Here is a 26,772-nt window from a genome sequence, read left to right as displayed (position 1 = left end):
ATATAGCAGGAGGTGTGGAGGGCAGATGCTCAGGCTGACATTAAACAACAATCCGAGGAAATGTGAATGTGGCTTCCATAGGCATGGCCTATTTGGGGTTCTCAGGTGCCTCTTGTTTGTTTAGACAGTTGAAAGCATTTTAAAATATTCTCAGGACCCGGAGTGGGGCGAGCCCTGGGAAGGGGCCCCATGTAATGGGGATGTCCACCTCTCCTGAGTTTCAACCCAATGATCTGGCTTGGCCTTTCCTCCTGAGCTCTGGCCCTGGGCTTGCAAGAGGGTTGTGAGGTATGGGGCTGTGTTATTGGAAAAGGCAGCCTTGAGTGAGGGCAGGTAACATCATTTTATCCTGTGTTCATCCTGGTGTCCAGCCTCAGTATGCTTCCCACCAAACTGGCCTCCACGTTAGAACATGGTCTATCTTGCCCCTGGGGCTCTTTACAGTCCGATGGTTGGCCAGCATTTTCCAGCAGCTTCTACACAGTTTGAAAGGGCCCTTTGTCTCCCTCAGTGACATGAAGAGGTTTGTCACTTCAAATGTCAGCTGTTATTTGGACTTTAAGGGCAAGTTTGCCCATGTCCGTCTGTGAGCACCCTGCCCCACTCCCTACATGTCCCATTCCTAGTATGCTCCAGGGTCCTACTCTAATGCCACCTGGCCAGCATCTTAGACCGGGCCGGCATCTCATCTTTCTCCACAGCACCAGAGCATTTATTTTCCGTCACTTCCCGTGTCTCATTCTTTCTTGTGTTATGGACATTTATTTATGTGTATGTCCCATGTCCTGTGCTACTTTACTGTATGCTAAAGCTCCTTGAGGACAGGAATTAAGTCTCTCTTAGCACACAGTAGCCACTCAGAATATCTGTTGAATGATTTAGTGGCTGCCAAGTGCCAGGAACTATTCTAGGCAATGGGAATACAGAGATGAATTATCTTTGCCTGATCCCCATTACCAAAGAAATCTGGTCTCATAAGAGGAGATAGATCCCTAAAAAGATGATGCAAAAGTGGAAATACATGCAGAACAGGGAGGTGGCACAGAGTATCACATCCATCATGATGGAGTCCTGGGCTCCCTGGTCAGACAGTTCCGAATTCAAGTCCTGGCTCTGCTGTTTCACAGCTATGTGACATTGGTAGTTGCTTCTCTGGGACTCCATGAGAACAAAATAGTACCTACTGCATAGGGTTGTTGATGTATGTAAGACCCCTGTCATGGTGCCTGGCACATGGTAGTGATGTAATACACATAGGCTGTCTTGTGGAACGGGCAGGAAAAGCTTTGCAGGCAAGGGGCAATCTGAACTGAGCTTCTGAAAAAAAGTTCCTTAGATAGACAAGAGATAAGTATTTTAGAGGCAGAGGAAACTTCATGAATAAACAATAGTTTATCATCATCCAAAAAAAAGCTTTGAAAAATGAAACACAAGCCCCACAGCTCATGGAGTCTGTGCTCTTTAACATGGACTCCAAAACATGCAGCAGCTTCAGGGCACAGATTTTTGACTTGGAAGGACGGAGGGAGATGTTAATAATCTCAAAGTCCCTCTTTATTGCTGCCACAGGCTCTGACCTCTGCCTGGTATGGACTGGGCACGGGATAGGATGCCAGATTTTGGAGGGCAGAAGACTCTTCCCTGAAGGAAAAATAAGTGATTTTGCTGGTGTGCCCATTCACAGCGATACAAAGAAGCTTTATTTCAGAGGCTCCTACCTCTGCACTGCCCTGTCCTTAAAGGAAACTTGTTTTGTTAGGATAGATTAGTCTCTTAGATAAATATTTGGTATTTCCTTTCACAGCAGTTTAGCAAGAGATGCAGATTCAGACATTAATCATTCTGCCCTCCTCCTACCTTCCCTGAGTGAAAATCATTTCACACCATCTACCAGTCACCCTCCACTCTTGGAGAGGTGCAGAGGAGGGTAGGCAGTCTTGGGAGAGAGACCGAGAGGTGGGGTTTGTAAGAAGTAGAATTCTGGAGACACTGCTGCCAGGTGCTCAGCAGCCAGGCACAATTATGTAAACTGGAGGGAATCCTGCCAGCCTGCCTCCTCCAACAGACAGGAGTGATACTTCTGGGTAAGTTTTAGGTACCTTTAGAGTGAGTGCTGACCATTGTCACTCAAGGTAGGAGAGGGCATGGCTGTGGAATTTCCTCCTTCAAGAGGCACTTGTGAGCCAGGCACCGTGGCTCACGCCTATAATCCCAGCACTTTGGGAGGCCTAGGCAGGCAGACCACGTGAGGCCAGGAGTTGGAGAACAGCCTGACCAACATGGTGAAACCCCATCTCTACAAAAAATACAAAAAAAAAAAAAATTAGCCAGGTGTGATGGCGTGTGCCTGTAATTGCAGCTACTTGGGAGGCTGGGGCAGGAGAATCCCTTGAACCCAGGAGGTGGAGGTGAGCCGAGATAGCATCACTGCAGCCTAGGTGACAGAGTGAGACTCTGTCTGAAAAAAAAAAAACAGAGAAACTATCACTGGGAGCTTAGGAGTAAAGTCTGACGACAAGGCAGACCTGAGTTTGAATCCTGACTCTTCCACTTACTATGTGACCCAGGGGAGTTCCTCCATCTCTCTGAGCCTGTTTCCTTATCTGCAAGAGGGTGATGATAATAGAATAATGAAACCAACCTTATAGGTTGTGCAGAGGATTAATTAGCTCATGATGATCGTCTCTTTTGGTCTTCACAAAGACCTGATGAGGAAACAGGCTCAGAGATTTACGGATTTCCCCAAGGTTGGCAGAAAGCAGATGGTGGAGCTGAACAGCCAAAGCTCAGGTTCTTCTTCTTCTTCTTCTTCTTTTTTTTTTTTTTTTTAAGAGTTAGGGTCCCGCTCTATTACCCAGGCTCGAATGCAGTGGCGTGATCATAATGACCATAGCTCACTGTGACCTTGAACACCTGGGCTCAAGCGATTCTCTTGCCTCAGCCTCCTGAGTAGCTAGGACTACAAGCGTACACCACCATGTCCAGCTGTTCTTCATTTTGTGTAGAGATGGGGTCTCACTAAGTGGCCCAGGCTGGTCTCACACCCCTGGCCTCAAGTGATCCTCCCACCTTGGCCTCCCAAAGCTCAGGCTGCCAAGTGAGCAGTGCTTTGGAAGATGGAACAGCCTGCTTGCTCTGTTGTTCCCCTCCTGCCACATGACAGATACTCCTTTCTAACACCTATGGTCCCTACCTGTCCATGGACATGCTCACAGGTCTCCAGGGAGCAGAACTAAAATGAGTTCAGGAACTCAGGCTGGCCCAGTCAAGTCCTTGGTTCAAGGCCAGGTTTTCTAACACTCGGTGGGTGTGACCAGATTCTGTGGTGGTCACAAAGCTATGTGTCCACAGGGCCTCCACATTCTAGGGTCACCCTTTCCTTTGATACTCATATCTAATGGCCTAAGCCTCTATTCCACACAGTCCACAAAGCCCAGCAGCTTACCAAGGATTTTGTGTAAATGGCTTAGAACTGTTTTTTAAAAAATTCAGCTGAGAGTCTTTACCTTTACACCAGAATAATGTAATTCTAGGCGGGGTGCGGTGGCTCACACCTGTAATCCCAACACTTTGGGAGGCCGATGCAGGCAGATCACCTGAGGTCAGGAGTTCGAGACCAGCCTGGCCAATGTGGTGAAACCCCGTCTCTACTAAAAATACAAAAATTAGCCGGGCATTGTGGTGTATGCCTTTAATCCCAGTTATTCCAGTTACTCAGGAGGCTGAGGCAGGCGAATTGCTTGGACCTGGGAGGCAAAGGTTGCGGTGAGCCGAGATCACGCCACTGCACTCCAGCCTGGGCCACAAGAGCAAATCTCCGTCTCAAAAAAAAAAAAAAAAAAAAAGGCCGGGTGCGGTGGCTCAAGCCTGTGATCCCAGCACTTTGGGAGGCCGAGAATCACGAGGGCGAATCACGAGGTCAGGAGATCGAGACCATCCTGGCTAACACGGTGAAACCCCGTCTCTACTAAAAATACAAAAAAATTAGCCGGGCGAGGTGGCGGGCGCCTGTAGTCCCAGCTACTCAGGAGGCTGAGGCAGGAGAATGGCATAAACCCAGGAGGCAGAGCTTGCAGTGAGCTGAGATCCGGCCACTGCACTCCAGTCTGGGCGACAGAGCGAGACTCCGTCTCGGAAAAAAAAAAAGAACAAAGTAATTCTGATACCAATGTGAGTCTAAAAATTTTTGTACTGTTTGTTCCCTTAGGTCTGTTTTTCTGTCCTTTACCATTGTTTTTCTTCTTGCTTGGAGGTTAAATGCTGTCTCTATCCTTTTAGGGGTTTTCCTCTTCCCTGAGATTTCTCAAGATGCCCAGGGTGCCTTAAGTCTGCCTGCCCCTCTTGTTCCTCATTCTTATTCCCATTAATTCTCCATTGTGCTTACTTCTTGCCTCCTGTTTGTTGTTTTTTCCCTCTTTTCTTCATACATTCACCATTAACGGTGCACCAACCTTTTACTTAACATCAGGTAGATAACATGGTGGGGAAGACAAGTTGCTGAGCTTCTTAGAGCCCCTTGGCCATGAGGAGTCCCTGCCACATCCCTCCTCAGGTGCTAGCTGGGTAGGCCATGTCAGATCCCCTCTATAAGTCTTCCCTCCCAGAGCCCCAACCCCACTTCATACCTCCCTGGTCCACCCTACTCACCCTCCTGCTGTCACTGTCCCCTCACCTTGCCCAGTTTTTCTCCTGGTATTTCTCGTTATCTGAACTCATATTTAAGTTGTCTGTCTCTCCCATTAAGCCTCACAGTGGTGTCTTGTTCACCACCATACCCCAAGAGCATGAAACCAGGCCTGGCACACAAGTAGTAAAGACAAGCAATGGATATTTGTTGAACAAATGAGTGAATTCTGGCATTCTAAGTCTTCAGTGGGACCATCCACCTGTCAATCCCAGTGGAACTGGTACAATGAAGTAGAAAAGGGGTCTTCTGGGATCCCACTCCCACCACAGGTGCTGCCCACCTCTGGGTCCCAAAGACCCCCACAGCTGAAAAACTGGACTCAAGGGAGCAGATAGAGTAATGTACTAACATTTTTAATACAGTCTGATCAGATCAATTCACATCACAAGGTCAACCTGGGCTTGCTCACATGTGACACAACTGAGGTACACAATGTCCCTACCTGCTGGCTGTCCCACCTTCCTGGCTCCCAACTGCATTGAAACCCCCTACTTCCCTGACCAGACTGGCATTTTTTAAAATTTTGCATAAAACTATTTCTTCCATAGACTTCAAACAATCAACTAGCCAAGTTAATTATGGTACATCTAAACAAAGTTTAATACTAACCCTAATGTGTGACTGCGGTTTACAAAGAGCTCTGTATCACCTGGGATAGCTTTCAGTAGCAATTCACTACAACTGGTCCTAAAAAATAATAACAATAATAATAATAATTAGAGAATTAAAAACCCAACAGCATGTTGAATGGTTAAAATCACATAAGAACTGAAATTTGGGGTGGGGGTGTCCTCAATAGCTGAGCTTGTCCTAGCAATGAAAATGCTCGCCTCCAAGCAGGGCTCAGGAGTCTGGAGCCCTCCAGACAGAGGGCGGAGCTCAGGGGGGCTCTTGGAGGACACTCACCCCATGGTCCATGGGATGCTTCTGGCTTCCTTAAAAACAGTTGGGCATCTGCATTGTATAAGTGGGTGGAGACCCTAGTGTGGTTCTTTTGAAGGATATGGGAAGGGAGGATGAGGAACTACAGAAGTGGGAGGGGACCAAAATCACTGAGGTCCCAGAATACCATAGATTTGGGTATAGGATTGGGGTCACTAAGAATTGAGCACCAGGAATTCCAGCTTCTTCCCATTAGAGAAACTGGGACTGGTTTTGCCTTAGAGGCCTATGTAGTGTTTTCTGCCCCTGTCCCATACCAAGTCTCATTGATATTTCTGTAGAATATCAGATGAAAATCTATTTCTAAAGACCATTGGGAGAATGGGTGGTAGAGAAGGAGTTGGGTGGGGTTGGGGGGCAGTTAAAAATGAATAAAAATCTCTCAGCTACAGAACCCAAACATCACTTCCCTCCGCATTCACAGCATTTCCCAGCAGTCCCCAAATGGCTGTTGCCGTGGGGACAGAGCAGCTGCCTCATTTCCCTTCAGGCCCCATGGGCTGCTGGTCAACCTCAGGATCTACTAAAGATGACGCAAATGCCGACTGAACAATCTGAAACCCAAAGGACTCGAGGAGAGACATGTTCTGCTGAGGAGAGAAAGGTGAGCCAAGGGCAGGGCCCAGGTCCCCCAGGGGGCCCCCAAGAGCCCGGACATGCACCTTCTGGATGTGTTTGTTCAAGTAGGACTTAGAGCGGAAGAAGCTCCCACATTCGGGGCATGGGTACTTCTTCTCCCCATCAGACTCCATTTTGTTTTTGGGAACTGCCATGTCGCAGGAGAAAGAGCCATTGGCACTCTGCTTCTCCGGCGTCTTCAGGTCGCTGGCATCTGAGAGGTCACCATAGGAGTCAGAGCTCTCAATCGGATCCTGATGTGAGCATTTCTGGCCTTCTACAAAAAAACAAAATACAGGAGAGAGATGAGGCCAGGCTCTGGAGATGCCCCCTCCTGGAGGGGTCATGAGGGGCCAGCTCACAGACCTGTGGAGGGCAGCTGTTGGCCAGCCACTGTCCTGGCAGAACCCGCAAAGGGTCAGCTGGTCAGTCTGGGAGACTGGAGTGCCTACAGGGGTGAAATGGCAGGGCCCTAGGGCTGCCAGCCTCCCTTGCTGTGGACTCTTCATGCAGCTGCACGTGTACTGCTCACCGTCATCTCAGCCTGCTTCAAGGAAGGGATACAGAGAGGGCAACTCTGCTACTGCTGCCCAGAACAACTCAAAGACCCCCAACTCCTAGGCACTCTTTTGGGTGCCTCTGGGGGTAAAATTGGTATTCTGATGATGCCGAGCCAGTGTGACAGTGGCTTCGCCTCCTGCACCAGACTAGCTGCACTGTAGCAAGCCAGGCAGAACCAGAGCCATCAGGTCCTTAACCTGGGTAGACCCCATCAATGGCTCAGACAGAAGCCAATCCTTTTCCTAATGCTGCAAACATGAGCCCTGTTCTTACCGCCTTCCTTCTGCCAAAACCCTTCCAGGGCCAAGCAGCCAAAGGACAGAGATTGAAAGCAACTCTGTACTTCTCAGTCGGCTGGGTGTCCCCACCCTAGGCCCCAGACAAGCTGGGCCAAGAGACAACCCTGGCTGCTCTGCCTTGCCGGGCCCACACTGAGTCCTCCACCAATCAGCAGCTTCCTGCCTGGGTCCAGAGCGACGTGCCGGGAAGGGAGGTCTGTGATGGGAGCATGGAGCATGCCATCTCTGCTATTTCTACCATCTGCCAAGCCCCTGGCCTCATCCCCAAGGCAACAACAACGTGACATACAACAAAACAACCTGAATCAACAAGTGAAGGTGGGCCTGGGGAGCTCTCTGCAAACCAACTCCCAAGTCAGAGGAGTCAGATAGCTCATTATTGCCATGCATCTCACAACCATAGCCAGAGGCTCTCCAGAAAGGGCCACTCACAGTAATCAACCACCCCTATTGTGAGACAAGCCAGACATTGGCTCCCATCGGCCCACTGGGTCAAAAGAGGAGAAAGCATTCAGCCGCAGCTCCACACCATCCTAAAGGGCAGCAGGCAGTGACAGGCCCATAGTGGCTCATCATGCGGGGCTCTTCTTCTGCCCAGGGCCCGGGGCATCCCTGCAGGGCTCCAGACAGTGGGGGCTGGCCAGGAGGAAGGGAGAAGGGCTGGGGAAGAGGAGGCGGAGGCTGGATCTCGGCAGTGCCCTAAAGCCTCACTCACTGCCCTGGAGTGAGATACCCACTGTGACTTTTGTCCTGGAGGCCACTGCCACTCAGATCTCTGAGTCTCCTCAAGGCAGCCAGAAAGTCGGCAGCCTTCCCGCCTCCCCACGCCCAGCCCAGCGCCCCCACAACACAGTCTGCGCAGAGAAGCAAAGTGCAGAGCAAGGGGTCGCTTGCCTTTGTTGCCATAGGTCCTGGCGCAGTGGAACGCTGCTCCCCCATTCAGGATGGGCTCCTGGTGCCTGGAGACCTGGGGAAGGGGAACACCGTGGTGGGTTTTAACATGGACCTTTAAGTAGGAGGCAGAGGAGAAACCTAAACAAGACAAAAGGAGATGAGATCCCACGGCCAGCAAGAGATACCTCTCTCCTTCCCCCACTCCTCTCCTCTGGCCGCTCTGGCTAGCATTCCCAGGTCAGCTGCACCTAGAAGGGGCCCCCTCCTTGGCTCAAAAATGGCTGCAACCATATGAGCCACATGGCTCAGGATGGAGGGTGGCACTGTCCACAAATCGGCTTCTCTGCAGAGCCCACTCTGCAAGGCTGCGGTGAGGGGCCGAGGCTGGCCGCCTGGTGGGATGGCCTGAGATCTTGCTCCTGCTAGGGCCAGAGGCCAACTGCCTCTAGGGTTGCTTGGTGCCTCAGTAACAGGTGGTTTGAGTGGATGTCTCCTGCAGGAACCATGACTAGAAATGTGGTTAGACAAGAATTTGGGGCTCCAGGGAAGTCACAGGATTCTAGCCAGCAGGATGCCTGCTTAATCCTTATAAAAGGAAACTGGACAACAAACGAGATGGAGGTAAAATGAAATCCCAAAGGAATGCCTCCAAGGATCCCGTCTTCTACCTGTCAGGAGATGTTCTATTTTTCTAACTTCCCCACCTTCAGCATAACAGGATTTAGTAACTGTTTAGATCTTTTGAAGAACAAAGACAAAAATAGGAAGTTGTGTCAGAGGAGTGCAGTCATCTCTTATTCATGGTAGTGTTTTGGTTCGATTCTGGAGCATCCACCAGGTTCACATACAGGAGAAGAAACAGGGATGATCTCTGTCTTTATTTTGGGGGAGGACAATCCAGCCATCTTGGAACTGTTCCTGCCCACCTTCCAGATGCTTCGGTCAGTCTGAGCCACAAGATATATCAGGCTGGGAAGAGTAGATCTTGGGCCAACTTCCACAGCAGCCATGTGTGCAAGGATACAGAATGAGGCAGGCCGATAAAAGGATTTTGACTTGAGTTTCACAGGAAGGAGGTATGCCATCGAACCCCACTGTAGTCAAGGATCAGAAGGTGCTTTTAGCAGGAACTGAAGCTTTTTAGTATAAGGCCCACTTAGGGTGCCAGCACCCTGACAGTGTCACTTTAATCCACTTCAGATCTGGTTGACTCATTATTTTTCGATTCACTTTCAAAATTACACAGTCACAGGATAACAGTGAGATCCACTGCTAAAGGGTCAGAGGCTGAAGAGTACTGTGTAATGTCTGCACGAGATTTGTTTTAAAAAAAAGTCTGAATTGGCATGGCATTTTGAATGCTGCTGGAACTGTAATAAAGAGTCACCTTTAGTAAGTGCTGATGGCACACCAGGGCCCAGCACACCATATGCACTATTCTATAGAATTTGCCCAACACCTTTTGTGCTACAGATTACTATTATACCCATTTTACAGATAAAGAAATTAAGAGGCTTCGTGAGGTTAGGGAGGCCGAGGCGGGCGGATCACGAGGTCAGGAGATCAGGACCATCCTGGCTAACACGGTGAAACCCCGTCTCTACTAAAAATATAAAAAATTAGCTGGTGTGGTGGCGGGTGCCTGTAGTCCCAGCTACTTGGGAGGCTGAGGCAGGAGAATGGCGTGAACCCAGAAGGCAGATGAGATCATGCTACTGTACTCCAGCCTGGGCAATAGAGTGAGACTCCATCTCAAAAAAAAAAAAAAAATCGCCAGGTGCGGTGGTTCACACCTGTAATCTCAGCACTTTGGGAGGCCAAGGCGGGTGGATCACCAGATCAGGAGATTGAGACCATCCTGGCTAACACGGTGAAACCCCATCTCTACTAAAAATACAAAAAATTAGCCGGGCATGGTGGTGGGCAAGACTCTGTCTCAAAAAAAAAAAAAAAAAAAAAAAAGGCTTGGTGAGGTTAAGTAACCTGGTCACACATACAGCTACTAAGTGGCAGAGCCTGGACTCCAACCCCAGGATCATGTGCCACCAGAACTTGGCCCTTAGCTACTGGGCAGATGCTTTAACCCACTTATGCCTCATGTTCCATTATTGGAACGCTAACCCAGGAGTTATTTATCCTACTGCTCAAGATCATCACTAAAGTCTGATTTTTTACAAAAAAGTTTGTAACCTCTAGCATAAATGGGTTAATTGGTTCCTCTGTCTTAGCCCTGAGCCCTAGAAATATCCAGTGGACTTTTACAATAGGTTTCATTATCACCATTTATACTCAGGTATTTTTCTGCCATAATGGTATGTTAGAATGGAAGCTGCTGGAAAAACTGGGCTGGCCTGTGGAAACTTCATGTAACAAGTTTTTCTCTGACAGCAGCAGTTAGTGGTTCTGAAACGTGGGATTGGGCCAATTTTCCTTCCTTTCCCAATACAGCTACTTCAAAGATCTGTCTAGACCAGATGCTGGTGTCCTGCCCTGCCTGGTAGAGCAAGTTGTCCTGTGCTGTGACCGAAGTGTCTGCCTGAGGCTGATCATGCGTATAGACTGGTGTAAAAGGGTCCCATGTAGATATCCCTAAGAGGGAGGCTGTAGTCAGGTGTGAGGAGACAAGGCGAATGGGAAAGAGGCTGTTAGCCCTGCCCCTGGGGGTGGTACTGTAGAGTCCCCCAAAACAAAGCAGAACCAGGAGATACTGGCTCCCACCAATCAGTACAAGATATCAGAACTTTCTGATAACTTTAGAAGGTAATTTTTTCCTTTGGTTTTTAATCCCTTGTGGGGTCTTTAAAATAGCATGAAGCTCTCTCCCCGTGATGAACCAGAGCAGGTCTGCTGCAATCAAAAGGGGACAGAAAGGAGCAGGAGAGCACCAGGAATTACGTTTACTCCTTACTGGGAGAACTATACCAAGAGAACACAGCAGATGCTCAATCAAATCTTGCTGAGTTTGGCTGGGCGCAGTGGCTCATGCCTGTAATCCCAGCACTTTGGGAGGCCAAGGCAAGCAGATCACCTGAGGTCGGGAGTTCCAGACCAGCCTGACCAACATAGAGACAAACCCCGTCTCTACTAAAATACAAAATTAGCCGGACGTGGTGGTACATGTCTGTCATCAAAGCTACTAGGGAGGCTGAGGAAGGAGAACTGCTTGAACCCGGGAGGCAGAGGTTGTGGTGAGCCAAGATCGTGCCATTGCACTCCAGTCTGGGCAACAAGAGTGAAACTCTGTCTTGCTGAGTTTTCCTGAAAAACAGTCTGAGAAACACATGGCTGAGTCCTCTTGACTTTACCCCAGCTGCAGACTGTACTATCTATAGCAAAACCACATGGCGAGGTGGTAGGAGTGGATCCACAGCTGCCACTTAAAGCCTAGAATTTAAACACAGAGCAACTCAGCAGCCAAGTGTTAGGATGAAACAGAAGCTAAGCTTCTGAGCAGAATACGTCTTTGAAACCAGACATATTTAGCTGGAATTCTAAACTTACCCACCCATTCACCACTGATTAACCAAGAGCCAAAGAGGCAGCTTGATCCAGCCATCCACGCAATGGAGATGCTGAGCACACATGTGACTGTCACTATAACCAGCAAGCCACTGGCCCTTTTACTCCAGAGATGATGGTCTTACTAGCAAAAGGCCACTGCTCCTCAGTTGCATTTTCTTGCCTGGTGTGCCTGCACTTGGCACTCCAGAAGCAAATGATCCTTTGGCAGTTTCCACATCCATGCAGGGGTTGGGGACTGCTTTCTCCTTGTCCAAACCCTGAAGGGGCCATTCCCAACTGCATTGTGTTGGAGTGGGCCCACGTAGCTTGATGTGAGTCCAGGGGAACGGCAGGTTCTCTGCATCCATCCACTTGTGTGCTTACCTCTGACTGGGGAGAAGGCTTCCTCTACGTTTCAAGCAATGATGTTTGCATTCAAATGTCTCTGTCAAAGGCAGATTCCTGATAATCTATTCCTCTTCCCCATACCAGCACATAGGCATATATACAAAGATCCTGCTACAGAAACTTTAAAGGAAGAAAATCACGGTCATCAGCCAGGGCCTTCTCCCTTTTCCACTGTTCAACTCAACTGATTTCCTCAACTCAAAAATGTGGGAACAAGCTTTTCTAGCCATAATACTCCCTCCACTGCAAATGATCTTCCTCTACAAATAGTATCATACACATCCTGATATGTCTCTATGACAAAGCCAGAGTCATCTGTCTCATCAACTTCCATCTGACTCACGTGTGAGGCTGCAGGAGTCAGGCTGCCTTTCCTCTTTGCCATTCTTCACAGCCAGGAGTCGTTTTTGTGGCAAAAACTAAAAAAGACAGATCTATAGGTAGATACTTAAGTCAACTGTTTAAGAAGTGTTGGGACTGAAGGATCTGAGGGCACCTGGAAGTTCACCTGATTCAATCTTAACTGTTCTGACATTCAGCCTTTGTTTGAACGCATGCAGAGATAAGAACATTCATTTATTTGTGCAACCTCCCTGTAGGTATAGGCTTGGTGGCAGGAGGGCAAAGGAGGACACAGAGCTCTCTACATTTTGATTCCAATGTCTCAATGTTTTTGGTGCTCAGAAACAACTTTATCCTCTTCCTTTTTTTTTTTTTTTTTTTTTTTTGGTCTCTTCCTATTTCTGCCAAGGAATGAGTCCAGGAGTAGAATCCTGCTCCTTCTCTTCTGATAAACACTGCAATTGTTTTCTCTTCCTTCTGAGTACCCAGCATGGGTTGGACCAGCACCTTCTTTAGTCTTGTTGCAGGAAACGGACTTCCCACTCTGGCTCTGGGATCCAGACCCAGTCTTGGCTTTTCTGAGAAAAAGTAGACTCTGGCTTACTCTTCTGGATTCTCCATTCCAGTCATGTAGCTTATGGCTGTTGCCCAAGTTCTCTTTACCAGCCCTTGGAAAAGAAATCCTGATGTACAATAGTTGTTGGCTTTGCCACATCAGCTGCCTCCTAACTAGGCCAACTTTCCCACTGTCCCTGTTGCTCTCAGTTTTTCTTTCCTCCTGAGCTGGGCTCCCAAGGGCTGTGGCCCTGGGTCTCCTGTCCAGTTCCTGCCCTACTCCACCATCTGGTCTGGGCTTTCTGAGTTTTATCATGAGCACCCTTCTCCACTCAGCAGTTTTCAGCCTCTGGCCTCTGACCCCAGTTCTTGCACTGGGAACTTCCACATTGAAAACCTGACAAAATGCCTGCCTATAGCATGTTATAGCAGGTTTTGAGTTATCTGGGGGAGCTGTCAAGAAGCCAGGTTAGGATGAAGCAAGACAAGAAACAGTATTATTTCTGGGGCTGGGGCAGCCCCAGTCAAGACGGTCAGCCACAGCCCGATAATTCTCCCTGCAACCTAGAGGAAGGTTAAGCCCAACACTTGCAACCTGGAGGAAGCTCCTGTCAGAAATGGGCTCTACTGACATGTCAGAAAACAGAACAGACAGCTTAAGAGATCTTCCCTGCTTTCACAGCAGGTGTCCTGGTAGTACAAACCCCAGGTGTGAAGCTGCAAGGAGGGATCCAGTTCCAGGACACCAAGAACACCCAGCTACTCAGCAATCTCCTTCCACTGTGAACCTCAGGGCACGTGAACACAGCACAGGCACCCAACAATTCCGCCAAGGCCTGCAGGAGTGTTGTGCCTGGTCCAACCCAGAGTGTCAACAAGCATGTCTTTCCCAACATTGTTACAAAGTGCAAGGATAGAGTCTCCCAAGTGTGCAGCTCCTTTCACCTACCTTGTCTCTTGGGATCCTCATGATAACCCTGAGAGGTGGGAAAGGGGGCTATTCTTAACCCCATTTGAGAGATGAAGAAACTCAAGCTGAGAGAGGGAATGGGAGAACTTGAGGCCACCTAGTGAGAGGCTGGGACTAAACCCTGGGTCTCTTGACTCCTGGTTCAGTGCTCAACCCACTAAGCAGCCTTTCAGAAGCATTGGGACAAGCAAGAATGCCCCAGGAGATAAGGACATCCCAGTGCTCCCCACTGGCCAAAGCAAAGCACACCATGCAGAAGCATCCTCACGTTCACAGATAGCTGCTCCGACCTCCTTTAGCACAGACACAGCACAAGCCTCCACTGATGCTGTGCTTGCAAAACACAAATATCTAGCACTTCCAACAGCCAACTAGACCCGGCAGAACCTTGGAGACAGGCTTGACTTCACCCAACACAACACCACTGCCACAGAGTTAGACACTACCTAGGCCCACCTTGTCCTCAAGCATGCTACCCTGCTCAGAGCACCTTCCACTTTCCTCTCTCATCAAGGCCACAAACCTGAATTTGGCCTCTCTTCTGACCACTTGTGCTACAAAGTGTCTGCTCCTTGTTTATCTCCAGACTCAACCTCTTCCCTAGCTGCTGAATTTCATATGCCAGTGAATCAATCAGCAAAAGCTCTCAAGCCGGACCAACCTCTTTTTCTCCCACTTTGGGACCTACTAACTCCCCCACCAACCTCAGTGGTTCAGTGGTGTCTGCAAAATGCATCCATCCTGCCACCTGAGTAGCAGGTGAGAGTTATGGGCCCAAGCTTGGGAAGAACCTCTCTCCTTCTGTTCTGACCTGCTGGTCTCCTGGAACTTCCCATTCTAAGCACCACAAGCTTCTTGGGAAGGAAGGGGTAGAAAATAGCTAGCTGGGTGATGAAGGTGTTTATCATTCAGTGGGAAGTGGGGGGGCAGGCTGTGCAAAGAGTGGAGTCTGAGGCAGGGTGATTGAGACACCCCTAGGCCTCCCATACACGCTCAGACCCATCCTCTGGAAGTGAGGAAACAGTGGGCACATTACCTCGGTTACAGATACTGCAGAAGTTGCTGGGCCCCTCGCTGTGCTTCTTCAGGTGGTCTGCCATGTATGCTGCCCGCAAGTACTTCCCACACACCTGGCAGGGCACCTTGTCTTCATGACAGGCCAGGTGGGAGCGCAGACGGTCTCGGGTGGCAAAAGAAGCATTGCAGGTCTGAAGGCAGAAAAGAAAATGGGATGAGGTGAAACCCAGCACGCCAGACCTGACTCCCCACCAAGTGCACCATGAAGCAAAGGCAATTTCTGGCCATCACGTGACCTCCCTTTAGAAAGAGCTTTAGAGTTTGGCTCAGGCTCTCTACCCAGAATGCCAAGAGGCTGTTCTTATTTCCCATAGTGCCTCCTTACGGGACAGTTGAGTGGGAATCACTGGTACTAACTAAATGACTACTGGAAATGTGCCCAGGACATGGCAAGCTAAGCTCTATACCCCTCTACACAATGAAGAGTTACACATTTTGCTCCTTAGACATTAAGAACTGACTTTAGGTGCATTAGCTATAATGCACAGAATTACATTTACATGAATTTACAGATGAGTTATTGGCATATAAACCAGCCTTACTGTTCTCTATCCCTGGGTTTCCCCTAGTTGTTTTATACAAAGAATTCTATTTATTCATTTTATTCAAAAGTGACATTAGTCTTGGCCAGGGAAATGGAAAGGAAAGGCAGGACAAAGCGCACAGATAAATCTTCGTAAATTTTCATGAGTTTGAATTGAAAAAGCAGCCCAGGCCGGGCGCGGTGGCTCAAGCCTGTAATCCCAGCACTTTGGGAGGCTGAGGCGGGTGGGTCACGAGGTCAGGAGATCGAGACCATCCTGGCTAACACGGTGAAACCCCGTCTCTACTGAAAAATACAAAAAACTAGCCGGGTGAGGTGACAGGTGCCTGTAGTCCCAGCTACTCGGGAGGCTGAGGCAGGAGAATGGCGTAAACCCAGGAGGCGGAGCTTGCAGTAAGCTGAGATCCGGCCACTGCACTCCAGCCTGGGGGAGAGAGCGAGACTCCGCCTCAAAAAAAAAAAAAAAGAAAAGAAAAAGCAGCCCATAAAATGATAGTGGCAATTCTGACCACGTGAGAATTAGCAGACAGAACAAGGGCCGGAGTCTTCAAAAGTGTCTGTGGGCCAGGCGCAATGGCTCTTGCTTGTAATCCCAGCACTTTTGAGAGGCCGAGGTGGGCGGATCACCTGAGGTCAGGACTTCAAGACCAGCCTGACCAACATGGTGAAACCCCATCTCTACTAAAAATACAACAAATTAGCCCAGCGTGGTGGCAGACTCCTGTAATCCCAGCTACTTGGGAGGCTGAGGCAGGAGAATCACTTGAACCTGGGAGGGGAGGTTGCAGTGAGCAGAGATCCTGCCACTGCACTCCAGCAGGGGGAACAAAGCAAGACTCCCTTTAAAAAAAAAAAAAAAAAAAAAGGCCGGGCGCGGTGGCTCAAGCCTGTAATCCCAGCACTTTGGGAGGCCGAGACGGGCGGATCACAAGGTCAGGAGATCGAGACCATCCTGGCTAACCCGGTGAAACCCCGTCTCTACTAAAAATACAAAAAAACTAGCCGGGCGAGGTGGCGGGCGCCTGTAGTCCCAGCTACTCGGGAGGCTGAGGCAGGAGAATGGCGTGAACCCGGGAGGCGGAGCTTGCAGTGAGCTGAGATCCGGCCACTGCACTCCAGCCTGGGCGACAGAGCGAGACTCCGTCTCAAAAAAAAAAAAAAAAAAAGGCCGGGCGCGGTAGCTCAAGCCTGTAATCCCGGCACTTTGGGAGGCCGAGACGGGAGGATCACGAGGTCAGGAGATCGATACCATGCTGGCTAACACGGTGAAACCCCGTCTCTACTAAAAAATATGAAAAACTAACCGGGCGAGGTGGCAGGCGCCTGTAGTCCCAGCTACTCAGGAGGCTGAGGCAGGAGAATTGCGTAAACCCGGGAGGCGGAGCTTGCAGTGAGCCGAGATCGCGCCACTGCACTCCAGCCTGGGCTACAGAGCAAGACTCCATCTCAAAAAAAAAAAAGCTGGGCACGGTGGCTCACACCTGTAATCCCAGCACTTTGGGAGGCTGAGGCAGACGGATCACGAAGTCAGAAGATCAAGATCATCCTGGCTAACACACTGAAACCCCATCTCTACTAAAAATACAAAAAAATTAGCCGGGCGAGGTGGTGGGTGCCTGTAGTCCCAGCTACTCGGGAGGCTGAGGCAGGAGAATGGCATAAACCCGGGAGGCAGAGCTTGCAGTGAGCCGAGATTGCACCACTGCACTCTACCCTGGGCGACAGAGCGAGACTCCGTCTAAAAAAAAAAAAAAAAAAAAAGCATTTGTGAAACGTTAGGCTGGGGAAGTGCTGGTGATAGCAAGGATGATGATACTACCCTGTATTGATTGTGAGCCAGGCAGGCACGGTGCTCACCCTTTTAGAGGCACTTATCTCATGCAACCCATCCTGATGGCAGCCCTCTGAGGCAAGCTGTGTGATTACCCTCCAAGAGAGCATGGCTTTGGAAAGCTGTGGTGTGAGCTGAGCACCAACTCACAGCCAGGCCCCCGGGTCGGATGAGTCAGGAGCTGAAGGTCAGAACCAGTACCCTGGAAGGAGGACCAGGTTGGCAGGCATTTCTTGTAATTTCCTGTACCTGAGGACCTGACTGAGTACCAGTGATCAGTCTCCTCACAACATCCCTTCCTCAGCTGGAGCTTGCAAAGGCATTCCAGCTGTGGGGGTCACAGAATATTGGGAAAGCCCTGAGAAGAGCTGAATTCGTTGGCTTTCAAGGTATTTTGGTTCCAGGGAGGTGTTTAATGGGTTCTAGTTAATTTTGACTCATTTCTTTTTTCTGTATGTGTGTTTACTGTTTTAAACTGTAAGAGAAAGCAACATTCACCTTTAAATGTGTTACGGATCAAATGGTAGCCCACTGAAGACCACCCCATTACCTTGTGCTAGAACGGAACTGCCTCTACCATCTCTCTTAACAGAAGCACATCCTGAGAACCTGAGAGCTCAAGGTAAGTGAACACTGTCACCACATACAGGCATCTAACTATCTCTTTACTGTACAACCATAGCAAGAAACAAACGCATGCAATGCCGTCAAGGTAGAAGACACCACTGTTTACTATCCCAGTTCCAAATATCTGTGTATGTTAGCACAGCCTACCTAGCTCTTGTGTCATTATCTTTATTTTAAGTAAATATTATACATTTGAACTGAATTTGTAGCAATGAAATACTGCTTTTATCTGTTTTATATATTCAGTGTATTCATATCATAAATGAGGAAACTAACTTTAGAAGATGAACTTGCTTAAAACACTAGACTCAGCTATTAAAGTCTAGCACACCCACCCCCACCACACCCAGGCCAGTACTTTACCAATCCTCCTGGCCACCCCAGGGGATTCTGATCTCTCCCAGTTTACAGCTGGGCCAGTGGAGGCCCTGAGAGGATGAGACAGCTGGACTAAGAACCAGTCCCACAGCCTGTGCTCTTATCATCTCCAGATTCAGGAGAGGGAGCTTCTGCTGAGTGAAAGGTGCTCATACTTTATAACACAGTGTACAGTACTTGGCAGCCAGGACCCCCAAAAGGGAAAGGTGAAGAGATTTGTGCAAGGAAATTCCAGCATGTAGGTAAGTCAGAAAGCACCATGGATGCTTGCTCTCATGGCTACAGGTGGGCCCCACCTCAGCCACGGACCTCATGACCCAGTGACAGGCCACAGTAGGAGAAAAAAAACTCCAAACCTCTACACAGCCCAGCAGTCTCTAAACTGGGGCAGGGGCTGCATAAACACCCCCAGAAAAGAGAGGTGCACCTGTTGGTTTATTTGGGGACAAGACCCAGCTTTGCCAGGCAGCGACCCAAAGACCACCCCCTCCAACAGTGAGAGAGGGTGTGTTCTAAGCCTCAGAGCTCAAAGGAACCAACATGGATCAGGTATAAGAAAACAGGGCTGAGGCCGTGCGCAGTGGCTCACGCCTGTAATCCTAACACTTTGGGAGGCTGAGGCGGGTGGATCACAAGGTCAGAAGGTTGAGACCAGCCTGGCCAATATGGTGAAACCCTATCTCTACTAAAAATACAAAAAAATTAGCCGGGCGTGGTGGTGGGTGCCTGTAGTCCCAGCTACTCGAAAGCACATTCAGGATTTTGTCTTCCACAGTCCCTAGGAGAGGGAGCCACAACATGGATAGGCAAAAGATGCCTTGTTTCTCTTACCAACCTTTTTTTAATATCTGTCCTCTAAAGGCTTTGCCTGTCATGCTTTGCTACCTAAAGATGATGGACAGCCAAACTTCAATTATCCACAAGTCGCTTATCCATTTGGGGATTAGCTAAGCAAAATTAAAATCCCAGACTGGGCTGGCTTCCCCCACCCTGTCCTCCATTGATTATCTCTCAAGGAATGAAAGCTAACTTTCGCCTGAGCAAACAGAATTAGGAATGTAAATCTGCTGGGGGAAGAAACAAAAACATGACAAAAGCTTTCCCTGTGTTCAAAGCCAAGCTAAAGAGATTGTTGGCTTCTCTGTGCCAGGATTGACCCTCTGTGGCTGCAGTCCCCAGGTTTTCTGGGGAGCCTGTGAAACTCCAGAGTCTAGGCACAGCAGAAGTTCAGACAACACAGAACATGAAAGAGCCTGGTCACACAACCCAGGAGAGAAGGGGCGGAGGGAGACAGATCTCAAAGGGAACATCCAGAACTTCCATGCTGGGGTGTCAGGAGAAGAGCATTCTTTGTCCTAGAGACAGGGAGAAGACAGAGGGACGCTGATGGGAAGAGAGCGAGCCAGAGGCAGAATGCTGTGACTGCCTGTGGCACTCAGAAGAGCTGCCTGGCCCACAGCCCTGTGCTTAGACAGCCTGCTGTAGTTAAGGGCCATGCCTGCCAGGTGCTGGCCCAGGCACCCTGAGTGTTGGTCATCACCACTCAACGCTGAGCCCCAGTCCTGATCCCTTCCCAAACTTCTGAAGCTTTTCCTCCTAAGGATTGAGCAGCTTGGGAATGGGGCCCAAATGGTACCAAGGGCACTAGTGCACACCCCTACCCTTGGTGGCCCTTGAACTCAGGCAGCCTCAGGGGTAGTCTCGAGCAGCCTTCTCCCACAGCACTGGAAAACCCTTAAGGGCAATGCGTGAAAGTTCAGCTCCCTGGGCTCTTTGGCCCCCTTCTTCTCAAGCATATGCCCATCTCAACGCATTCCTTCTCTAACCAGCCCCCAAGAAGTGGAGCCTGTGGAAGCTAGGGAGGTCTGAGCTGCTCCAGCCTCTCAGCTTCAGGTTGAACTCCACGTGGGGGAAATGTCCCAGCCCACTAAGCTCATAAATCCAGCAATACTTGGGGCATCTGGGCCAGTTAAGAACACTCAGGCCAAGCCCCAAGGAGACATGCCACTGTCAAGCCTGAGGCTTCCTGTCCCTACATTCAGATGGCCTTTCTACTTAAGCTATGGCACTAGTCTCTTGTAATTGGCCTCTTTCATTCTCTCTGGCATCAGGAGGGGATGAGCAATAGGGACTGTGCCTAGCCAGTGGGGGACCCAAGGAACGAACTCCCAGAGAGCTGTCTCTTCACCTCTGATGTTTTCAGCATCCCCACACCATGCCAACAGATGCCCCTGCTGTTTAACCAAGCCCAAGCACACCTCGCTGGCCAGCCCAGAGCACGAGAGCCAGCATGTCTTCACCTGCTGGGTCCCTGTTAGGGGAGTTGTGGCTATGGGGCTGGAGGAGGGGCCAGCAGGTCTGTGAGAGTGTATGTTGGAGGGGCAGGGCAGGAGCACATTTGTACACCAAGGGACAGTGATGTCAGTGTTATGACACAGACCAAGGACAAAACACACAAAGCCTCAAATGTTAGAATGAAAAATTTTATCATCACTCCTGTTCACCCCGCAGAGTCTGCGGGGTGCTAAAGGGCACACCAATGGGATCCAAGGGAGGGGGTCTACATCTGCTTTTTCAGCCCCCAAAACCATATACTGGGATAGCCCAATAGAAAACTACTCATTGGTTTGGTTCCTGAGCAGACCTGCTAATAAACCTCAAAAACACAAAAGTCTACTTCACTAGCCAGAAATGAAAGCAGGATCTAGATCTGAGTGGGAAGGGCAGAAGGCAGCATGGGTTGACTCTAGTTGGAACTGTGCCAGTCTTCTCTGGAGGCCGACTCACTCCCGGATTGGGGAAAGGGGTGGCCGGACCCCAGTCTAGAAACCCCAGGCCTACGGGAAGTGATGCCAGGGGAGGGGAAGCAGATAAGCTGGTGGCTAGTTCCCAGGAAGGCACCAACCTCCAAAATCACCTAGGCAAGGACAGATGCCCAGGGGTGCCATCTGTGAAAGGGGGGAAAAGGCAAGAGAGCCCAGAAAGAAACTTGGATGCTATAGGGGGTTCCAGAAAGGTGCTCCTTACTACCCCCATTTAGGGGCTCTGAGATGGGACAAGTCACCCAGGGAGGAGCTGGGCGTGGTGGGCAGGAACCACCCTGCTAGTCTCTCCCAAAAGCAGGGGTCTCAGGCCAACTGCCACTCCTGTTCCCCTCCACTGTCAACCCTCTCCAGGGAGGCCCAGGCTAGCCAACAGGCCACTGGGTAAAGGCCCTGCTGCCCTCTGGGGTGGTCCAGCCCTGCCTCAGATATCCCGGCGGGGCTGGGCAGAAGAGAGCGTTGCTGGAGTGTGCTGGGCCCAGGTTTTCAAGGGCTGGGAATGATTTTTTTAGAGAAAGGGAAAAGGCGGTGTCAGGAACCGAATGGGACGACCTCCACAAAGCAGGCTGGGCAAAGTCCCATGATGGCAGGTCGCTAGGAAGAGGTTCCAGGGGCGGCAGGCCGCTGCTGCTCCCAACCCACACCTGGAAAAAGGGCAGAGAGTGCAGGTTACCCCCCCAGGCCACCGGGCTTGCCCCCACTGCCCTCTGGGCTCCTCCTACTCTGCCCGGGCTACTCAGCACACTACCTGAGTCAGAATGTGCTCTGTGATGAGAGAAAGAGAGAGAGAGAAGGCAGCAAGGCAAAGACAGATCCCCACAGGCCCGCCCTGGGCCATCCTCCAGGAAACTGCCTAGCCCAGCACCTGTGAACATCGTCCACGCCTGGCCCCCAGGGGCTCTGCCCTACTTACAGCATTCATCCCTCCCTGCTGGTCTCCCTGAACCCTCTCCCCTTGCCACCAACAGGATAAGGAGAAGCAGGTTATCCTCTCAGAGGCTGCAATGCACAGCCCACAATCATGGCTCACCCTCACTTGGTGGGAACTCGGCATGGGAGAGGGGAGATAACCAAGGAAAAGACAGAGATGTGTTCGCCATCCAGACAAGAATGCTCAGTGTCCAGGAGAGGAAACTCAATCTTCTGGGCACCAGCAGGGACCCCAGATATTGTTCAAGCAGGTAAACCAAGGGTGAGAATCTATCTGGTTTAGCTTTCCCTACTTGCTACTTTGCAAAGAGCTCAAAGAAGAGGAGCCCACTTTGCTCTCCAGTCCTCCAGAAACCCTGGCTCAGGGTGGGTTAAACAGGAGCCAGTGTGGGGGAGAGGACCACCCACTCCCTACCTCCTACCTCCCCCACTGCCTTGTGCCCTAAGCTGAGGGGACCCGGGAGGAGCTCTAACTGAGGTCAGAAAAGGGGAAGAGTGGTTGGCTGGACCACCAGGAGCCCTTTTTAAAAAACCTGCAGTCCCTACAAACTGCTGGAAACCAACAGCCAGGCCCAGCACAGGGCTGGGTCTCCCAACACAACATCTGTGCGATAGTTCCACTATCCAAGGAGCCGGCAAACACCAGGAGAGGAAAGCCAAGCAACAGAGTGAAGGCAAAGACGGGGTGGGAACCAGGACCAAGCAACCAGGAAGGAGGAACATCAGCTGTGGGGGAAGGGGGCCTGGGGGAAGAACAAAGGAGGAGAGCAGAGGGAGGGTGGAGGAACAGAGGGGAGGTGTGCAAAGCGGTGGGCAGTCAGCCGGGCCCCCGGCACACGCAGCAGCTGGTTCATGGCTGCGACCGTGAGAACAGCAACATCTCCTTCAGCCCATCTCTGCCCTGGCCCAGCCCCTACCTGACACTTGTGAGGCCGTTCAGAAGTGTGCACCTGCTTGATATGTCCATTCAAGTGATCAGGCCTGGAAAAGAGAGAACCAAGAGGGACTTTAGAAACTTGGCCAAACCCCACCACACAGACACACAAACATACGTGTGTACACACACACACACACACACACACTGCTGGAGAGGACTCCCTCTCCTCCACCCCAGCATGACAAAGACAAAGTCACCACCCAGCTCTGGCTCCACAGGCCCAGGCCTCTCTGCCCTGGTTTTCTCTGGAGGGGGAAGGGAAGTGGGCATTTGTCTCTGATCTTCCCTCCCCACCCCCTCAATTCCCCCCCACCAGAAACTCAATGTTTTCTAGGACCAGAGGCGGTGGCAGTAGAATGAAACAGAGCTGCCTCACTGCAGCCTTTCCAGAGGAGGGGGTATGTGTGATTCATTGTCCAGACTAAAGCCCCTTAGAAACTCAGCAATCCCCCCTCCCCCAGCCTCTCCCGCCACGGGCAGCCAATGAATGCCACCCGGATGGAATTCAGTCCCCAGAGGCCAACAGTGGAGCCTTAAGTCCCCAGCTGGGCTGGTAAGCCAGATGCCCGCCTGAGCAGGTGGGCAGGGGCTGCCTGACCGGTAAGACTGGTTCCCGGTTGGGGCCCTCTGAGGGAGTTCTCCATCCCTGTGTTCACACACACAAGGTCCTCCAATCCAGGTTAAAACCAGCCTTTTGGGAGAAAAACAAAACCACCCTCTGCTCCCAGACAAGTCCTCAGTTCCCCAACAGGCTAACTAGAAAGTAAACCTACATCAAGATCCTGCCCCATTCCTTTCTGTCCTGAGAACATAAAGGGGCTCTGTGGGTTAGGCTCTAGAGCTACCAAGTCAGAGCAGATCAAAGCTTTTGGTGTTAAGCAGCAGCTCTGGGTGCCCAGCTCTGTGTCCCATGATCCCAGGGTGGTCTGAGAGGCATAGCTGGAGTCTACTGATCAGCAAGGCCAGTGTTCTGTGTTGGGGAATCTGGTGCCTCAGGAGTGTAGGGAGTCCCAGATGCACTTGTTCCAGTCCCTCCCTCGGCAGCCATTCAAGCGGGGAAGTCGCTGGAGGAGCCCAGTCTCCCGCCCCCAGAGGGGGCCCCACGCCTGGTGCCAGAAACACAAAGGAAGCCCAGGGAGAAGAATGGTGAGGTCCGGTGGCTCTGGCCTGAGGAATCCCGCCCCAGGAGCAGAGACAGTAGGGCACACTTAGCGTCAAAGAACTTCCCTGAGGGAACAGAAAGCAGGTCTCAGGCATACCATCTCAAAATAAGGGCCCTTAAAACACTCTCCCAAACCTGGCATGACTCTATAAGGTCAAGTGACCCCCACAAATGCCACCGCACCGGATCTTGGCAGGGGCCTTTTCAGGACTAAGATACGTGTGGCAGCGGAGCAGGGGAGGAAGAGGGGGCCTTTCCTCACCTGGAGAAGCCTTTCCCACAGCTCTGGCAGATGTAAGGCTTGCCCACGGACCCATCATGGGACCGCACATGGTAGGACATGCGGTCTTTTCTCTTGAACCGCAGCCCACACACAGGGCAGGAATAGGGCTTCTCCCCAGAGTGGGACAGCTTGTGCCGGTTGAGATGATACACATCACGGAAGATCTTGCCGCAGATCTCACAAGCCACCTGCTTCCTGGTCCGGCTCCTCTTTCGGGGGCCGTCGGGGTCTTCAGAGATGGGTAGCCCATTCTCACCCAGCCTCGGAGGAGGAAGGTCGATGTAGCCCAGCTGGAGACTGGTGACACCGTGCTGGGCCTCATGCTGCCGGAGCCGGTTGGCATCAGTGAACACCTTCCCACACAGACCGCATGGAAGGATGCCGGCCTCCCTCAGGCCCCCTGGGGACCCAAACATTGAGTCCAGCAGGTTGGCCTTCCTTGGGCGGCCCCGGCCTCGCTTGCCAGTCAGGGGAGGGGCACTGGATGCCACATTGGGGAATGGGGAAGTCAGCAGTTGTGGGGATAGGGGTCCAGCCACCATGGGCAAGCGGTCCACCCCAGGTAACACAGGCAAGGAGGCTTGGCCTGCAATGGCTGCACCAGCCGCCCGAGCTGCCTCCTCCTCTGGCTGCATGCTGCCCGCGATGCCATTGCTGTTGGCTGCCAAGGCTGCCCCGTTGGTCATGTCCAAAGGGAAGCCCAAGTCCGAGGTCCCAGGGGGGCGAAAGAGCATTATATCGGCGCGGGCAGGGGGTACCAGGATCTGTACGTTGGACTGTTTGATGACTTCCTGGCAGATCTCGATAACCGACCTCATCAGCAGGAACTTGGCGGCCGTCATGAGTTCGGGAAAGCTCTCCAGTCGCACCACGATGCGGGAAGTGTAGGCGAAGTCCAGAATGTCCCCAAATACCTTGGAGCTGATAGTGTGCATCTCCAGCTCCCGGCTGCCCCCGGCCCCGCCGCCTGGGGCTGCCGTCGCGCCCCCTACATCAGCCGGATCCCCGTCCGCAGCTCCGCTGTCGCCCAACTGGGCGCTGAACACCGATTCAAAGTACTCGCTGCAGGCGGCCAGCACGGCGCGGTGCGCTGGGAAGCTCTCGTCGCCTACCCGCAGCAGCACGTCGCAGAAGCGCCCGCCGTTCTTGCGCTGCTGGTTCAGGTTGTGCAGCATCTCCGTGCTGTGTCTGCTCACCTGGTACGTGTAGCAGCCAGACGGGCCGCAGGAAGCGTCGTTCACCCGCTCCATGGCCGCCGCCCCCTCCCACTAGCCCGGCCGCCGCACCTGCCCGCCCCCTCCCTTCCCCTAGGCAGCGAGAAGCGGGGCACAGCAGACGTGTCCACACTCCCCACACGTGCCGGCCCGGGGCTCTGTAGTCTCGCAGGTGCGCCAAGCGTACACGCCCCCAGCCCAGATCGGACTGTCTAGACTGCGGGGTGCACCACCATCCCCCACATAGCCAACCCCCGCCCTCGCTGGACTGCGCGCCGCTCTCTCCTCTCCGCCCGCCCGCCTCCCCTTCCCGGTCTACCTTCCGGGGGGGTGCGCGAGCGAAGAGGTGCGCCCCTCCTGCAAACGCGCCTGCCACCTCCCCTCCCGCCCGCCAGGCGGCGCCGGCGCGCAGCCAAGAGGGGCACGCGCACGCGGGGAGGAGAAGGAGGGGGTCCGCCGCGCAGGCGCGCGCGCGCGCCGCGGCTTTTCCCGGGCCCGCTGGGGGCGCGCGCTGCGTCCCCTGCAAAGCGCGAGCCGGGGCGGGGGCGCCGGAGCGGAGGAAACAAAAGGCGAAGGCGGCGGCGGCGGGGCGCGCACGGGGGCGGTGGCGCGGGCCGGGTCCCGGAGCCTGGAGGGCGGTGGCGGCGGCGGCGGCTGGAGCGGGCGGGCGGCGGCGGCGGCGGCAGAGTAGGCCCTTCCCCGGGCCGGGAGAAGGCGGCGGCGGAGCGGCGGCGTTGCGGCCCCGGGCTCCGTGTGTTCGGAGCGGAGGAAAGATGGCAGCGGCTGCACTTCCTCTTGCACTTTCACCCCTGGGGGGAGGAGAAGGAGGGGGCGATACCAACAACACCCCCCCCTCTCGCTTGCAGAAAAAAAAGAAACGGCGAGCTCAGAGTGGGGGGCCCCTGGCGCCCCCGGCCTTGCACGTGCGCGCCCGGATGCCTAGTCCGGGCCGCCTCGCGCTGCAAACTTTCCACTTTCTTTGTGCCGAGCGCCCCCCCCCTCACCAAGCCGAGGATGCACATCCCCCCTTCCCTATTTATACACCCCCCCCCCGCAGCTCTGCTCCCCCCGCTTCCTGCCCCCCCTCCCCATTCCCCAGATCCGCCAATGCTAGAGCAGCCTGAGCCCCCGTCCGGCCCCCTCCTCCCCACCCCGCCCGCGGGGCCGGGGGCTGCAGTCTCAGCCCCCCC

The 26,772-nt window shown here is 52.2% G+C and overlaps 1 protein-coding gene across 4 annotated transcripts; it reads right to left on the bottom strand.

The window, feature by feature from the left end:
• Window positions 1-5,024: 5,024 nt before the first annotated feature.
• PATZ1 (POZ/BTB and AT hook containing zinc finger 1) lies at window positions 5,025-25,853 on the bottom strand. 4 transcript variants are annotated; one of them, XM_050806718.1, is made up of 5 exons: window positions 24,348-25,853; window positions 22,904-22,967; window positions 14,814-14,985; window positions 8,002-8,139; window positions 5,025-6,524 (listed from the first exon to the last, which is right to left on the bottom strand). In XM_050806718.1, the coding sequence occupies exons 1-5, from the start codon at window positions 25,616-25,618 to the stop codon at window positions 6,106-6,108; spliced, it is 2,064 nt and encodes a 687-aa protein (XP_050662675.1). In that variant the 5' UTR covers window positions 25,619-25,853; the 3' UTR covers window positions 5,025-6,105. The 4 variants fall into 4 exon arrangements, with proteins under 4 accessions (XP_050662675.1, XP_050662677.1, XP_050662676.1 ...); XM_050806720.1 differs by having other exon boundaries at window positions 8,002-8,074; XM_050806719.1 differs by lacking the exon at window positions 8,002-8,139.
• Between the last annotated feature and the right edge of the window lie 919 nt (window positions 25,854-26,772).

The sequence above is a fragment of the Macaca thibetana genome, chromosome 10 (genome assembly GCF_024542745.1).
Source record: "Macaca thibetana thibetana isolate TM-01 chromosome 10, ASM2454274v1, whole genome shotgun sequence".
In the NCBI taxonomy this organism is placed as follows: Eukaryota; Metazoa; Chordata; class Mammalia; order Primates; family Cercopithecidae; genus Macaca; species Macaca thibetana.
This window is presented reverse-complemented; position numbering and strand designations above follow the sequence as displayed.

Bases quoted from the DNA above. Each gene is read 5' to 3' on its own strand.
- PATZ1 (XM_050806718.1), bottom strand. From the start codon at position 25,618: ATGGAGCGGGTGAACGACGCTTCCTGCGGCCCGTCTGGCTGCTACACG. The intron at 22,968-24,347 runs GTGAGGAAAGGC...TCTCTTTTCCAG, and splicing joins TGTGGGAAAGGCTTCTCCAG to GCCTGATCACTTGAATGGAC. The intron at 6,525-8,001 runs GCAAGCGACCCC...GTTTTTTTGTAG, and splicing joins CAGGACCTATGGCAACAAAG to AAGGCCAGAAATGCTCACAT.